The sequence below is a fragment of the Bombina bombina genome, chromosome 3, assembly GCF_027579735.1.
Source record: "Bombina bombina isolate aBomBom1 chromosome 3, aBomBom1.pri, whole genome shotgun sequence".
In the NCBI taxonomy this organism is placed as follows: Eukaryota; Metazoa; Chordata; class Amphibia; order Anura; family Bombinatoridae; genus Bombina; species Bombina bombina.
The window spans coordinates 71,135,202-71,151,367 of NC_069501.1; the positions used below are offsets into that span (position 1 = coordinate 71,135,202).

General features: G+C 43.3%; 1 protein-coding gene across 1 annotated transcript in view; it reads left to right on the top strand.

Moving 5' to 3' along the window:
- The window catches only part of GPA33 (glycoprotein A33), a 66,137-nt gene that overhangs the window by 14,768 nt on the left and 35,203 nt on the right, over positions 1 to 16,166 (top strand). Inside the window, exon 2 of the mRNA XM_053705865.1 lies at positions 9,348 to 9,499. Within this exon, the coding sequence (XP_053561840.1) occupies positions 9,348 to 9,499 (152 nt within the window). The remainder of the gene's footprint in view (positions 1 to 9,347; positions 9,500 to 16,166) is intronic.

Consider the following 16,166-nt stretch of genomic DNA (forward strand, 5'->3'; position numbering starts at 1 on the left):
AGCATTTAAACTCATATTTGTATCCATTTCAACCCTCTCATGAGTTGCACCCATTTTGCTGTGACTAATAGCGAGTGTCATTCTTTATTGACAATATGAGTAATGTTTTATTGTTTAGTCAACTAAAATATTTTCCTGCTTTCAATTAACCCTTTGATGACCTGGTTAATTAACCCTTTGATGACAGGGTTAATTTGTTTACATCGGAACAACGTTCTGATGTAAACAAATTGAAATCCTGCGATCGTGGACGCAATGATGGGATCGGGTCAGGGGGGCGTCCCCCAGACTGCAATCACATTATGGAAGCACTGTTGGCTTTAGGACAGCCAACGGTTATTACGTTTTATTTCGTCCTAACGGTACTAAAGCCCAGTGTAATTATGACGGAATAGAACGGCATAACGGCGTTTAAAGGTTAACCATGTAGTATCAACAAAACCTTTCTGCTTGTAGGATATATGCAATGATAAATGTTGAGCGAGGCCTTGGCACCTTACTAGTTTAGTTTTAAATTTATTTTTTTTTTTTCTCAATTGTTTCCTCACAGAGCGTCCAAACAGCTTAAGGACAGTACAATCACACTTAAAAATATAGCCCAAGATGATTCTTTAGCTGAAGGTAGTGAAAATAGCTTGCTTTCCTCTCCTTCTGTGTCAACACCAGCTATGCCCGCGCAGGCGATGCCCAGTACATCTAGCGCACGAATTGCGATTACTATGCAACAGTTAGCAGCAGTAATGGATAATTCTATTGCAGCATTTTTATCCAAACTGCCAGCTTTCCTAGGAAGCGTGATTGCTCAGTTTTAAATACAGAAAATGAGCAAGTAGACGCAGAGGATAATTTTATCTGTAGTGCCCTCACATCAATCTGACTTGGCGGTGAGGGAGGGCTTGTCTGAGGGAGAAATTTCTGACACAGGAAAAGTTTCTCAGCAGGCAGAGCCTGATACCATAGCATTTAAATTTAAGCTAGAACACCTCCGCGCTCTACTTAAGGAGGTCCTGGCTACTTTTGATGATTGTGACCCTTTGGTGGTCCCAGAAAAATTGTGTAAAATGGATAAATTCTTAGAGGTCCCAGTACACACTGATGCGTTTCCGATACCTAAGAGGGTGGCGTATATAGTGAATAAGGAGTGGGAGAAACCAGGTGTACCTTTTTGTTCCCCCTCCTATATTTAAGAAAATGTTCCCCATTGTTGACCCCAGAAGGGACACGTGGCAGACGGTCCCTAAGGTAGAGGGGGCAGTTTCAAAGCTAGCTAAGCGCACAACTATACCAATAGAAGACAGTGGCGCTTTCAAAGATCCTATGGATAAAAAATTAGAAGGTTTATTTAAGAACATTTTTGTTCAACAAGGTTTTCTTCTTCAACCAATTTCTTGCATTATTCCTGTAACCACTGCAGCTGCTTTTTGGTTTGAGGAATTAGAAAACTCGCTCCAGAAGGAGACTTCTTAGGATGAAGTCATGGATAGAATTCACGCCCTGAAGTTGGCTAATTCTTTCATTACAGATGCCGCTTTTCAGTTAGCTAAATTAGCGGCGAAAAATTCTGGTTTCGCAATAGTGGCGCGTAGAGCGCTTTGACTAAAATCGTGGTCGGCGGATGTGTCGTCCAAAACAAAATTGTTTAATATTCCTTTCAAGGTAAGACCCTATTCGGGCCAGAGTTGAAAGAAATTATTTCAGATATCACTGGGGGAAAGGGCCATGCCCTTCCACAGGATAGACCTTTCAAAGTTAAAAATAAGTCTAATTTTCGTTCCTTTCGCAATTTCAGGAACGGACCGGCTTCTACCTCTACAGCCACTAGGCAAGAGGGTAACGCACACCAGTCCAAACCAGCATGGAAACCATTGCAAGGCTGGAACAAGGGTAAACAGGCCAAAGACCTGCTGCTGCTACCAAGACAGCATGAAGGGGTAGCCCCCGATCCGGGACCGGATCTAGTAGGGGGCAGATTTTCTCTCTTTGCTCAGGCCTGGGCAAGAGATGTTCCGGACCCCTGGGCACTAGAAATTGTCTCTCAGGGGTATCTGCACGTTTTACGTACCAAACCTGGTTTTCTTCCAAAAGTGGTTTCCAATAAGAATATCAACCAGGAAATAGTTGTTCCTTCTCTGTGTCCTAATCCAGTTTCTAACAAGGAACGTCTGTTACACCATCTTGATGGGGTTCGTGCTTTAAAGTTTTATCTAAAAGCAACTAAAGACTTCAGACAAACATCGTCCTTGTTTGTCGTCTATTCTGGCAAGAGGAGAAGTCAAAAGGCGACTGCGACCTCCCTGTCTTTCTGGCTGAAAAGCATCATCCGGTTGGCTTATGAGACTGCTGGAAGGCAGCCTCCTGAACTAATTACAGCTCACTCTACTAGAGCTGTGGCTTCCACATGGGCTTCCAAGAATGAGGCTTCTGTTGAACAGATTTGTAAGGCAGCGATTTGGTCTTCACTGCATACGTTTGCCAAATTTTACAAATTCATTACTTTTGCTTCTTCGGAGGCTATTTTTGGGAGAGAGGTTTTGCAAGCAGTGGTGCCTTCCGTTTAGGTTACCTGACTTGTTCCCTCCCTTCATCCGTGTCCTAAAGCTTTGGTATTGGTTCCCACAAGTAAGGATGAAGCCGTGGACCGGATACACCAATGTAGGAGAAAACAGAATTTATGTTTACCTGATAAATTTCTTTCTCCTATGGTGTATCCGGTCCACGGCCCGCTCTGGCATTTTGGTCAGGTTTAAATTTATTTTTTGTAAACTACAGTCACCACTGCACCTTATGGTTCTCCTTTTTCTCCTAACCGTCGGTCGAATGACTGGGGGGGCGGAGCCTGAGGGGAGCTATATGGACAGCTCTGCTGTGTGCTCTCTTTGCCACTTCCTGTAGGGGAAGAGAATATCCCACAAGTAAGGATGAATCCGTGTACCGGATACACCGTAGGAGAAAGAAATTTATCAGGTAAACATAAATTCTGTTTTTTCTCTGAGGGTGATAAATCTTTATTTGGGGCCTAATTTCCACATGGCTTGTTAGATTACTCCTAGGAGTACTTTAAGGCCCTCTGACTTTGAGTGCATGGTGGGAGGGGCCTATTTTCTTTTTCAGTCTGAGACATCCAGCTTCCCTGAAGGAGTCCTCTGGCTTATAGGACCTCTATAGAGGGTTTTGTTCCTGCAAAAATCATTTTTAAGGGCAGGCAGTGTGTTTGACTGTTTGTTAGCAGTTTTAATGTTTTTCTAATTCGTTTTTGGGCCTGAGGGGTTAATCATCCATTTGCAAGTGGGTGCAATGCTGCTTTAGTCCCTTATACACTGTAAAAATTTCGTAGAGTTTACTACTTTTTTTCACTATTTTGCAGTTTATGTGGTAGTTTTTTTTTCTCTTAAAGGCACAGTACCGTTTTTTATTATTGCTTTTTTCACATTTATTAAAGTGTTTTCCAAGCTTGCTGGTCTCATTACTAGTCTGTTAAACATGTCTGACATAGAGGAAACTCCTTGTTCATTATGTTTAGAAGCCATTGTGGAACCCCCTCTTAGAATGTGTACCAAATGCACTGACCTTTCTATAAGTTATAAAGACCATATTATGGCTTTTAAAGATTTATCACCTGAGGTTTCTGAGACTGACAAAAGGGAGGTCATGCCATCTAGCTCTCCCCACGTGTCAGAACCTATAACTCCCGCTCAAGGGACGCCAAGTATATCTAGCGTGTCCAATGCGTTTACTTTACAAGACATGGCGGCAGTTATGAATCATACCCTCACAGAGGTATTGTCCAAACTGCCAGGGTTACAAGGAAAGCGAGACAGCTCTGGGGCTAGAACAAATACAGAGCTCTCTGACGCTTTAGTAGCTATGTCTGATATACCCTCACAATGTGCAGAAGTTGAAGCAGGAGAGCTTCTATCTCCAGCCTCTTGCATGCATTGCCCCAGTCACTGCTGCAGCGGCTTTCTGGTTCAAGTCTCTGGAGGAGGCTTTACAGGTAGAGACCCCGTTGGATTATATCCTTGACAGGCTTATTAAAGCTCTTAAGTTAGCCAATTCATTTATTTCTGACGCAGTTTTTCATTTAACCAAGCTAACGGCTAAAAATTCAGGTTTTGCCATTCAGGCACGTAGGGCGCTATGGCTTAAATCCTGGTCAGCTGATGTTACTTCAAAGTCTAAACTTCTCAATATACCCTTCAAAGGGCAGACCCTATTTGGGCCTGGACTGAAGGAGATCATTTCTGATATTACTGGAGGAAAAGACCACGCCCTTCCCCAGGATAGGTCCAACAAGTTAAGGACCAAACAGACTAATTTTCGTTCCTTTCAAAACTTCAAGAGTGGCGCAGCTTCATCTTCCTCTTCTACAAAACCAGATGGAAATTTTGCCCAGTCCAAGCTAGTCTGGAGACCTAACCAGGCTTGGAGCAAGGGGAAACAGGCCAAAAAGCCTGCTGCTGCCTCTAAGACAGCATGAAGGAGTAGCCCTCGATCCGGGACCGGATTTAGTGGGGGGCAGACTTTCTCTCTTCACCCAGGCTTGGGCAAGAGACGTCCAGGATCCCTGGGCTCTGGAGATTGTTTCCCAGGGATATCTTCTGGATTTCAAAGCTTCATCTCCAAAGGGGAGATTTCATCTATTACAATTATCTGCAAACCAGATAAAGAGAGAGGCATTCTTACATTGCGTTCAAGACCTACTAGTTATGGGAGTGATCCACCCAGTTCCAAAGGAGGAACAGGGGCAGGGCTTCTATTCAAATCTGTTTATAGTTCCCAAGAAAGAGGGAACTTTCAGACCAATCTTGGATCTCAAGATCCTAAACAAATTTCTCAGGGTCCCATCTTTCAAGATGGAGACTATCTGAACCATCCTACCTATGATCCAGGAGGGTCAATATATGACTACCGTGGATTTAAAGGATGCTTATTTACATATTCCGATACACAGGGATCATCATCAGTTTCTCAGGTTCGCCTTCCTAGACAGGCATTACCAGTTTGTGGCTCTTCCCTTTGGGTTAGCCACGGCACCAAGAATCTTTACGAAGGTTCTAGGGTCCCTTCTGGCGGTTCTAAGATCGCGGGGTATAGCAGTAGCCCCTTACCTAGACGACATCCTGATACAGGCGTCAACCTTTCAAATCGCCAGGTCCCATACGGACATTGTTCTGGCATTCCTAAGGTCTCACGGGTGGAAGGTGAACAAAGGAAAGAGTTCTCTCTCACCTCTCACAAGAGTTTCCTTCCTAGGAACTCTGATAGATTCAGTAGAAATGAAGATTTATCTGACAGAGGTCAGGTTGTCAAAACTTCTAACTTCCTGCCGTGCTCTTTATTCCATTTCTCGTCCGTCAGTGGCTCAGTGTATGGAGGTAATCGGATTAATGGTAGCGGCAATGGACATTGTTCCGTTTTCCTGCCTACATCTCAGACCACTGCAACTTTGCATGCTTAATCAGTGGAATGGGGATTACACAGATTTGTCCCCTCTACTAAATCTGGATCAAGAGACCAGGGATGCTCTTCTCTAGTGGCTATCTCGGGTCCATCTGTCCAAGGGAATTAGTTTCCGCAGGCCAGAATGGACTATAGTAACGACAGATGCCAGCCTTCTGGGCTGGGGTGCAGTCTGGAACTCCCTGAAGGCTCAGGGTTCGTGGACTCAGGAGGAGGCCCTCCTTCCGATAAACATTCTGGAACTAAGAGCGATATTCAATGCTCTTCAGGCTTGGCCTCAGCTAGCAGGTTCATCAGATTTCAGTCAGACAACATCACGACTGTAGCCTATATCAACCATCAGGGGGGAACAAGGAGCCCCCTGGCAAGGTTGGAGGTTTCAAAGATAATTCTATGGGCAGAGGTTCACTCTTGCCATCTCTCAGCTATCCATATCCCAGGAGTAGAAAACTTGGAGGCGGATTTTCTAAGTCGGCAGACTTTTCATCCGGAGCTCATGGTGTCTCGTCAGAAGGCCAAGCTTCCTTGTTACGGGTCCAGGTCCAGGGTTCCCAAGGCAGCGCTGATAGATGCTCTAGCAGCGCCCTGGTCCTTCAGCCTGGCTTATGTGTTTCCACCGTTTCCTCTGCTCCCTCGTCTGATTGCCAAGATCAAGCAGGAGAGAGCTTTGGTGATCTTGATAGCCCCTGCGTGGCCACGCAGGACTTGGTATGCAGATCTGGTGGAGATGTCATCCTTTCCACCATGGACTCTGCCGCTAAGGCAGGACCTTCTACTTCAAGGTCCCTTCAAACATCCAAATCTAATTTCTCTACATCTGACTGCTTGGAGATTGAACGCTTGATTCTATCTAAGTGTGGTTTTTCCGAATCGGTCATTGATACCTTAATTCAGGCTCAAAAGCCTGTCACCAGGAAAATCTATCATAAGATATGGTGTAAATATCTTCATTGGTGTGAATCCAAGGGTTACTCATGGAGTAAGGTCAGGATTCCTAGGATATTATCTTTTTCTCCAAGAAGGATTGGAGAAGGGTTTGTCAGCTAGTTCCTTAAAGGGACAGATTTCTGCTCTGTCTATTCTTTTGCACAAACATCTGGCTGAGGTTCCAGATGTTCAGACTTTTTGTCAGGCTTTAGTTAGAATCAAGCCTGTGTTTAAACCTGTTGCTCCGCCATGGAGTTTAAATTTAGTTCTTAAAGTTCTTCAAGGGGTTCCGTTTGAACCTTTGCATTCCATAGATATTAAGCTTTTATCTTGGAAAGTTCTGTTTTTAGTAGCTATCTCCTCGGCTCGAAGAGTTTCGGAGTTATCTGCTTTACAATGTGATTCCCCTTATCTGATCTTCCATGCAGATAAGGTAGTGTTACGTACCAAACCTGGGTTTCTTCCTAAGGTGGTATCTAATAAGAATATCAATCAGGAGATTGTTGTTCCTTCACTATGTCCTAATCCTTCTTCAAAGAAGGAACGTCTATTACACAATCTTGATGTGGTTCGTGCTTTAAAGTTTTATTTACAAGCTACGAAGGATTTTCGTCAAACATCTGCTTTGTTTGTTGTCTACTCTGGACAGAGGAGAGGCCAAAAGGCATCGGCAACTGCACTATCTTTTTGGCTAAGAAGTATAATACGCTTAGCTTATGAGACTGCTGGCCAGAAGCCTCCTGAAACAATTACAGCTCATTCTACTAGAGCAGTAGCTTCCACATGGGCTTTTAAACATGAGGCCTCTGTTGAACAGATTTGTAAGGCGGCGACTTGGTCTTCGCTTCATACCTTTTCTAAATTCTATAAATTTGATACTTTTGCTTCTTCGAGGCTATTTTTGGGAGAAAGGTCTTACAGGCAGTGGTGCCTTCCGTTTAAGTTCCTGCCTTGTCCCTCCCTTCATCCGTGTCCTAAAGCTTTGGTATTGGTATCCCACAAGTAATGGATGAACCCGTGGACTGGATACACCTTTACAAGAGAAAACAAAATTTATGCTTACCTGATAAATTTATTTCTCTTGTGGTGTATCCAGTCCACGGCCAGCCCTGTCATTTTAAGGCAGGTGTTTTTTATTTTTAAACTACAGTCACCACTGCACCCTATAGTTTCTCCTTTTTTTCTTGCTTGTCTTCGGTTGAATGACTGGGGGTGGCAGTTAGGGGAGGAGCTATATAGACAGCTCTGCTGTGGGTGTCCTTTTGCAGCTTCCTGTTGGGAAGGAGAATATCCCACAAGTAATGGATGAACCCATGGACTGGATACACCACAAGAGAAATAAATTTATCAGGTAAGCATACATTTTGTTTTTCACTGTAGTGGTCCCATAGATCAGTGCTGTGCAGTAGTTTTATGGGTGCTCATTTTGGAAGAAAATAATTGTCTTAGAACAAGCAGCACAAATGTGAAATTTAACACTAATCCTCATGTAAACTTTCCCAGCCCAAATACCTCTCCTTCAGCTTGTTCCTTTACAGCGTACCTCTCCCTCGGCTTGTTCCTTTACAGCGTACCTCTCGCTCGGCTTGTTCCTTTACAGCGTACCTCTCGCTCGGCTTGTTCCTTTACAGCGTACCTCTCGCTCGGCTTGTTCCTTTACAGCGTACATAGGCAGTTTTTTTTAATTCTTTGTTCTTGTGTTTGTGAACATGTCAAAAGACCTGGGAGAGTTGTTCTTATATAAGAAGTATCAGCTGTGCACAACCTTACATTTGCTGCTAGTTTTTAATATCAATTCAAATAGCTCTAGATTTGATTATTTTTATGCATCTCATACAGTGTTGTGTCTTTTTATTTTTTTAAATGTATAGTTTTGGCTATTTTTAAATAACATTGCGCTGATTTTCAGACTCCAAACCAAGCCCCATAGTTTTAGAAGTAGACTGTTTACCAACTCCCGCTTGCTCCTGTTTGTGTAAAGTCTTTTCATATACAGGGGAGGGTGTGGGGGTTCTGCTTTTTTTTGCTATACAGCCACTCTCAGTGGGGGTTCCAGCTAACCTTTTGAACAGAGCTAAATTGTGAGCTTCTAAGTAAGTCCCTTTTTTTTTTTTTTATACTGGATTTTTGTATCGTACCTGTGCATATTATTCTTTATAGTAGTGTCAATTACATGGTTATATTTAAAAAAGAAAATGGTGTATACTGTCCCTTTTTTAAATTTGTTACAAATATTTTTTTAGATGTTCAAAAATCAAATTTTCTTTCCAAAACTTAAAAGTATAATTTGTAGGCATGAACGTTCGACTTGCGGCCACCACCTTCGACATCCATTTAGTGCCGAAAGGCACATGCCTCATCATTTTTGATCTTTCATCACATTTTTGTATTTATTTAAATTATTGTATTTAAGTTTTAGTGTCAAAAGCAGGTTAATGATTGTTTGCTCTTCCCAATTTCCAATCCCCTTTCACTGGATGTCCCAGCCTCACCTCATCAACAGTGCTAAACTGTGAGCTTCTAAGGAAGTTTTTTTTTTTTTTTAAGGTTTTATTCTGGATTTTGCGATCAGTATCTGTGCATATTCTTCTTTATAGTAGTGTCTACTACATGCAGTTATATGGGGGGGTATTGTTTATTATTGCTGATATCCACGTCGCAAAGCACCACTTGCTAGGATACAGGGCGCGGTACACACCCACTCTGTGACCGACTAAAGTGTTTGCTGTAGCTCTCAGAAGATGAAGATGGGGATAAAATCCTGAAATGCCACAAATGAGAAATAGATATAGAGAAATAGATGTATAGATATAATCTTTTTCTAGTTACTCAGTAATTCATGCTGGCTGCTATATTTGATATAAATGTATTAGCCCCTGTCTTGTGATTTGGTATATTGTAAATTTACATTTAAATAAGAAATTTTGATGTTTCAATATTTGTTTTCTGTCTCTTTGCAGTGTTAACCTCGATTTCTGCAATTGTTGTGCAAACGCCAACCAAAGTAGTAGAAAGCGCAAGAGGGCAGAGCGCCGTTTTGCCATGTAAATACCAGACTTCGACAATAGGTAGAAAATCTGGCAGCGTAGAATGGAAGAGGCTCCCAAGTCAGGTAATAAATAAAATATATATTATTCTTTCATAAAGTGATGAGAGTCCAAAAGCAAATCACTTGTAGGTTTAAACTCCAATCCACTAGGGGGAGGCCAAAATACCCAACATAACAAGAGCTTTTAATCCCTCCCACTTACCTCCACAGGACAAGGTGACAATTGAAGTGCTCTTCATAGATAAGGTGTCTCGCATAACTCTGAGAACCCCTATCACCCTCAGAGAGCTGGGAATAGGACACAGGGGTACAGGAGTAAACAGAGTAATTCTCCCAATTTGAGTTTGTCACTAGCCTGCTTCAGGTTTTATCCTTCAGCGCTCTACTGTTGGCCTTTCAACGTATTCCTGATCCAGATCCTGTTTTAGTCTGCATACTACACAGGATGGGCTCTTTTATTGGAAGTGGGTCTACTGCAGCTGCATAAGCACGGTAGATTGAGTGGTAAGTAAGTACCTTGGCTCACATAGCCCGAACGCCATTGGCATATATATTTCTCATGTATACATAGCCAGGGGAAATATCACCTCTGTTTATACATACACATTCATATTTTTGGGGACACTTGTCAGTTTGCACTAATTTGGGTACGGTCTCTATAAATGTGCCAGTGTTCATATTTTTTTATACTCCTAAGCTCCAGTCATTTGCATCAAGTTTTGCATCTGTTAAGTGTTATTTTTACCTTGAAGACCACTTTATTTACAGGGAGTATATTTTGGATCTAGCACTGCAGGGGGTAACATTTTCCCCCGACAATTAATGTGCCCACTGCCTCTGTTTTTCTTTTTTTCCGGGGGCTATTGGTTTGGCCATCTTGCTAGTTCCAGCAGAATTTTTTTTCTTTTTTTCCTGCTGTATTTCTTTGTTGTTTTTTGTTATGTAAGCAATTTTGGAACTGGTGGTTAAGGGACCGTACTGGGGTTTGAAGCATTGTTTTAAAATGTTACAGAACATTTTGTAAAATTGCTTCATTGGTATGATTTATGTTCATAGTCTTAAATTAACCCCTTGCAATCTTAGGTTCATTAAAATTATTTGTGTGATAGTTATATAGTTACTTTGTCACTGGTTTTCAAACCTGTCCTGAGGCCTCCCCAACAGGCCAGGTTTTTAGGATTACCCTGGATAAGAGCAGGTAAAATAACCATGTCTACTAATCAGTTGTTTATTTCACTTGTGCTCCAGTTCAGATATACTCAAAATGTGGCCTGTTAGGGAGGTCTGAGGACTAGTTTGAAAACCAGTTCTCTAAGGTAAACCATAAGACGTCGGGGGTTAACATACTGAGAAGAGAGAGAGGGGGAAAAAACAATTGACCACACAAACACCAAAGTGCAGTGTTGTTCTCCTATAGCTTCCCATGGAGAGCAAAGTGATTTCTTCCCTGGTTTTAAAGATTGTTATACTATTTATGAGGTTTAGGCTTCCATGCTTCCTGCATGCAGGCTTAGGTGCTTACTGGCAGAGGATGAGACCTATGAGTTTCTCAGACACCTCTCGCAGAAGCAATACTTATGTATGCCACATCAAGGATGCTGACATTGATGATTCTGGGGTCTCTTCAGAGATCTTGTCTGTTAGTCAGGATCCTATGTTGGGTCTAGGGTCAGAGTCCCCCCCCCCAAAAAAATGGAACTTTTACATTGCTTACTGTTTGAGGTTATAATGACCCTATGAGTTCAGGAACCTGTATCAATGGAAGAAAAGTCAGTGAAACAATTTAACTAAGATGCCAGAGGTTTTTCCTGTTCCAGAAGCAATTTTGGAAATGATTTCCGTGTGATGGAATAGGTCTGGAATTCCTTTTGTGCCTCCAAAAAAAAAATCATAAGATGGCATTCAGGAGTCATTAAAAATTATTAAAGTGGCAAAACTTTCATTTGTAATTAAATGGTTGATCTTATCTGCATAAACACCAAGTATTATACTTTTGTCTGTCCTTTTTGCAAGGCAAGATCTTGTTGCAAGTGTCTTGCGGTAATAGTGCCTTTTTTATCTCCATTCAAAAGACTAAGGGCAGAAACAAGTTTGCTGGTCGTTTTTCGTTCCCTTTGTAAAGTCCAGAATTCGAAGGTGGTTCTTATCTTCTTCTAGTCAGAAATCTGACTTCTCCAAGCCCTCTTGGAAGCCAGGTATTACATGGTAGAAATCTGATTCTGCCCCTAAATCAGCATGAAGGCACATTACCTGAACCTGCCCCCTGTTCTGGTAGGGGGCAGGTTGTTTTTTTTTGGGTGGCTTGGTCAGTCTGTTTGGGATTCTGTGATGCTCAACAATGTATTTCAGGGATACAGACTAGTTAGTTCCTCCTGCTAAATGTCCCCACTTACCTGGTAAAGGCAGAGTCCTTTTTGCAATATTCCAACCAATGTATAGTTTAAAAAAGAAGGAATTTACAGACCTATTCTGTATCTGCAAGCCTTAAACAAATTCTCACAAATTCCGACATTCAAGATGGAAACAATTTGAACCTCATTGTACACCTTAAAAGGACGGTCTACACCAGAATTTTTATAGTTTAAAAAGATAGATAAGCCCTTTATTACCCTTTCCCTATAACCAACACTGTTTATATTAATACACTTTTTACCTCTGTGATTACCTTGTATCTAAGCCTCTGCAGAATGCCCACTTATCTCAGTTCTTTTGACAGACTTGCATTTTAGCCAATCAGTGCTGACACCTAAGTAACACAATGATATCTATATGGCACACATGAACTAACACCCTTTAGTTGTGGAAAAAATGTCAGATAAGAAGCAGTTTTCAAGAGCTAAGAAATTAACAAATGAGCCTACCTAGGTTTAGCTTTCAACTAAGAATACCAAGAGAACAAAGCAAAATTGAAAAAAAAGTAAATTTGGAATTTTTTTTAAAATTGCATGCCCTATCTGAACCATGAAAGTTTATTTTTGAGTAGACTTTCCCTTTAACATCACATAATAATAAGGTAATAAAAAGGTGAATTGCTCACAAGAATGTCACAGCTTTGCAGATCGGTAAGGGCTAGGGCTGTGCTCGACAAATATTTTCAAAATCTAAGATCCAGACCAAAAATAAATAAGTCTATTACTATGGTATCAACATTTTTTTATTTAAAGTGCCATTTTAGGCAGCACTGTACCCCTTACTTACATGTGTCAAAAGGTCACTTTAAATAAGACTAATGCACAGGCACCATGTGATAAACACATATATGCAGCAATGGCGGCTGGTGAATTTTTAAGATGGTGGTGCACAATACCACGCCCCTTTGAGAAAGCCCCACCCATTTAGGACAGACTAAGACCAGCCAGGGCCCCTGGGCAAAAGTGTGGCAGGGCCCCCACCCCCTTCTAGCTCCACCTACCTACCTCCTCTGTCCCAACTATCTTGCTCATATGAACAGTACACTGGTGGAAGGATTCGAATTTGAAAATAGTAAGAATGTATCCAACAAGACCACAATGTAGGTACAAACCAGTGTCTACAGATCTTGGTTTAACATAAAAATATTTATATGTAGATCTGTAAACAATGGTTTGAACCTACAATACAGTGTTTGATGAGGGGAAAGGGGTAATTTTAGTGCCCCAAAAAATGTTTATTGTATAGTCAGTTGCTTCACCATACCCTTCACACAGAAAGGAGATTAATCAAAATAATTCATTAAAAGGCAACAAAAGTATGCCTGGCACTGTTTGTAATTTTATATTGTTAAATTAATAATTAGTATTAGTCATTCACTCAAACATTAAAATATTTATTTATACTCTTCTTAATATTGATAGTTTGATTTACCTCAGGAAAATGAGACTTTTGTGTAAATATGAGTGCTAAATAGCCATTAACAGCTCCAGCACAGCACTAAAGAGGTTAAATAACTCTTTTCACTAAGTCCGGAAGTTTAGCTTTCAACTAAGAATACCAAGAGAACAAAAAAATTTATGATAAAAGTAAAATATAAAGTTGTTTACAATTGCATGCCCTATCTGAATCATGAAAGTTTAATTTGGACTTTACTATCCCTTTTAATAATCACCTCAAATATTAATAAAAATCAGGAAGGGCACAAACAAGATTTAAGAGACAAAAGTACGGCCTAAGTTGCAGATGATTACTGTAGTGCTAGTATCCAGGCAGCTCTGAAGTCTCTGATTGGCTGTTACAGTGGCTGTATACTTAGTAACAGATATACATGGCTGCTTGTGAAAACCACAATTGGGCTAAAAGAGGATGATCCTAGGTGGTAACTCGTCATGGAACAAGCTACTGCGCTGTTCGTTCCTAGTAGAGCGCTTTTCTTTCTGTATAAACACAATACAATGTTCCAACAGCTTAAATGGACATTGAATACAAGAAATTATATCATGCAGAAGGAGAATGAAATGCCTGTACACACGTCTGTGGGATAGAAGCTCATTGGCTAATAAGAAAGACTCCTAAAGCTATATTGGTGGACAATGACAAGCTCCACAAGTATCAAAACTTTATTAACACAAAGAGATCTCAACGAGTGTAAAGACATTGTAGATGTATAAAACGTTACTTTCATTTGAGTCCGGTAAAATAAGTAAAGTACATAGTGAAAAAATAGGGCTAAGTTGCCAGCTTACCTGCCCCTACTACAATATGCATTATCTATATCTTATATCTTTCCTATAATATAAAAGGCCAGGTATGTTTGTCCGAAGCTGTCATGCGCAGTAGAGACAAACATACCTGGCCGTTAGGAGCAGAGGCGGTGGAAGTGGCCTTGTGTGGGCGTGGCTGGACAGGAGTGCCGTGAGGGGGCATGGTCGGGCGGGAGTGGCCATGGCAGACAGGAGGGCCGTGATGGGGGCATGGCTGTGTGGGAGTAGGCAAGAGAGGGGTGGGTGAGGGAGCGAGAGAGAGGGGTGGGTGAGGGAGCGAGAGAGAGGGGTGGGTGAGGGAGCGAGAGAGAGGGGTGGGTGAGGGAGCGAGAGAGAGGGGTGGGTGAGGGAGCGGGAGAGAGGGGTGGGTGAGGGAGCGGGAGAGAGGGGTGGGTGAGGGAGCGAGAGAGAGGGGTGGGTGAGGGAGCGAGAGAGAGGGGTGAGGGAGCGAGAGAGGGGGGTGGGTGAGGGAGCGAGAGAGAGGGGTGGGTGAGGGAGCGAGAGAGAGGGGTGGGTGAGGGAGCGAGAGCAAGAGCAAGAGGGGTGGGTGAGGGAGCGAGAGCAAGAGGGGTGGGTGAGGGAGCGAGAGCAAGAGGGGTGGTTGAGGGAGCGAGAGCAAGAGGGGTGGTTGAGGGAGCGAGAGCAAGAGGGGTGGTTGAGGGAGCGAGAGCAAGAGGGGTGGTTGAGGGAGCGAGAGCAAGAGGGGTGGGTGAGGGAGCGAGAGCAAGAGGGGTGGGTGAGGGAGCGAGAGCAAGAGGGGTGGGTGAGGGAGCGAGAGCAAGAGGGGTGGGTGAGGGAGCGAGAGCAAGAGGGGTGGGTGAGGGAGCGAGAGCAAGAGGGGTGGGTGAGGGAGCGAGAGCAAGAGGGGTGGGTGAGGGAGCGAGAGCAAGAGGGAGGGGTGAGGGAGGGAGCGAGAGCAAGAGAGAGGGGTGAGAGAGGGAGCGAGAGCAAGAGAGAGGGGTGAGAGAGGGAGCGAGAGCAAGAGAGAGGGGTGAGAGAGGGAGCGAGAGCAAGAGAGAGGGGTGGGTGAGGGAGCAAGAGAGAGGGGTGGGTGAGGGAGCAAGAGAGAGGGGTGGGTGAGGGAGCAAGAGAGAGGGGTGGGTGAGGGAGCAAGAGAGAGGGGTGGGTGAGGGAGCAAGAGAGAGGGGTGGGTGAGGGAGCGAGAGCAAGAGAGAGGAGTGAGGGAGCGAGAGCAAGAGAGAGGGGTGGGGGAAAGAGAGGGGTGGGAGAGAGAGCAAAAGAGGGAGAGCAAGTGAGGGAGGGAGGGAGAGCAAGTGAGGGAGGGAGGGAGAGCAAGTGAGGGAGGGAGGGAGGGAGAGCAAGTGAGGGAGGGAGGGAGGGAGAGCAAGTGAGGGAGGGAGGGAGGGAGGATCGCTGTACTGCAAAAAATGACCCGTGTATACAGGCTTTAGGACATGTGTGTGCGTTTATATGTATGTGTGTGTGTACAGAGAGAAAGTCCAGCACTGAGTCCAAAATGGGAACAAGTGAAGGGAGCACAGGCTTATGTAATCACCCCAGACATATACAAAACACGGAAGGGGACTGCACTCTCAGACTGGACTGGGTACACATCCCATGACCCTGCTCACTGGCACTCACAGGCAGCTGTGCTGTCCCCAGAGTCACAGGCGTCCCCAGAGTCACAGGCAGCCCCAGACGGGCCTGGGTGCAAGGCCCATAGGCAAAATTACAAAACAAATTAATATAACACACACAGAGTCCAGCACTCACAAACTGTAAGCAAAAATGGAAGGGTTAGTTACCGCATTTGACCAAATGGAACAAGCCCAGGTACCTAGTCAAGGTCCCTTGCACCCAGGCCTGTCTGGGGTTAACTGCCTGTGACTCTGGGGACAGCAAAGCTTCCTGTGAGTGCCAGTGAGCACCCAGGGCTCAGCATGTTGCAGGGTCATATGATGTGGATTGTGTACCCAGTCCAGTCTGAGAGTGCAGTCCCCTTCTGTGATATATATATATATTAATAAAAATAAAGGGAATATTCTTACTAAATGCACCTACATTTTAATATAAAAATTTTTAGGGAATTTAGA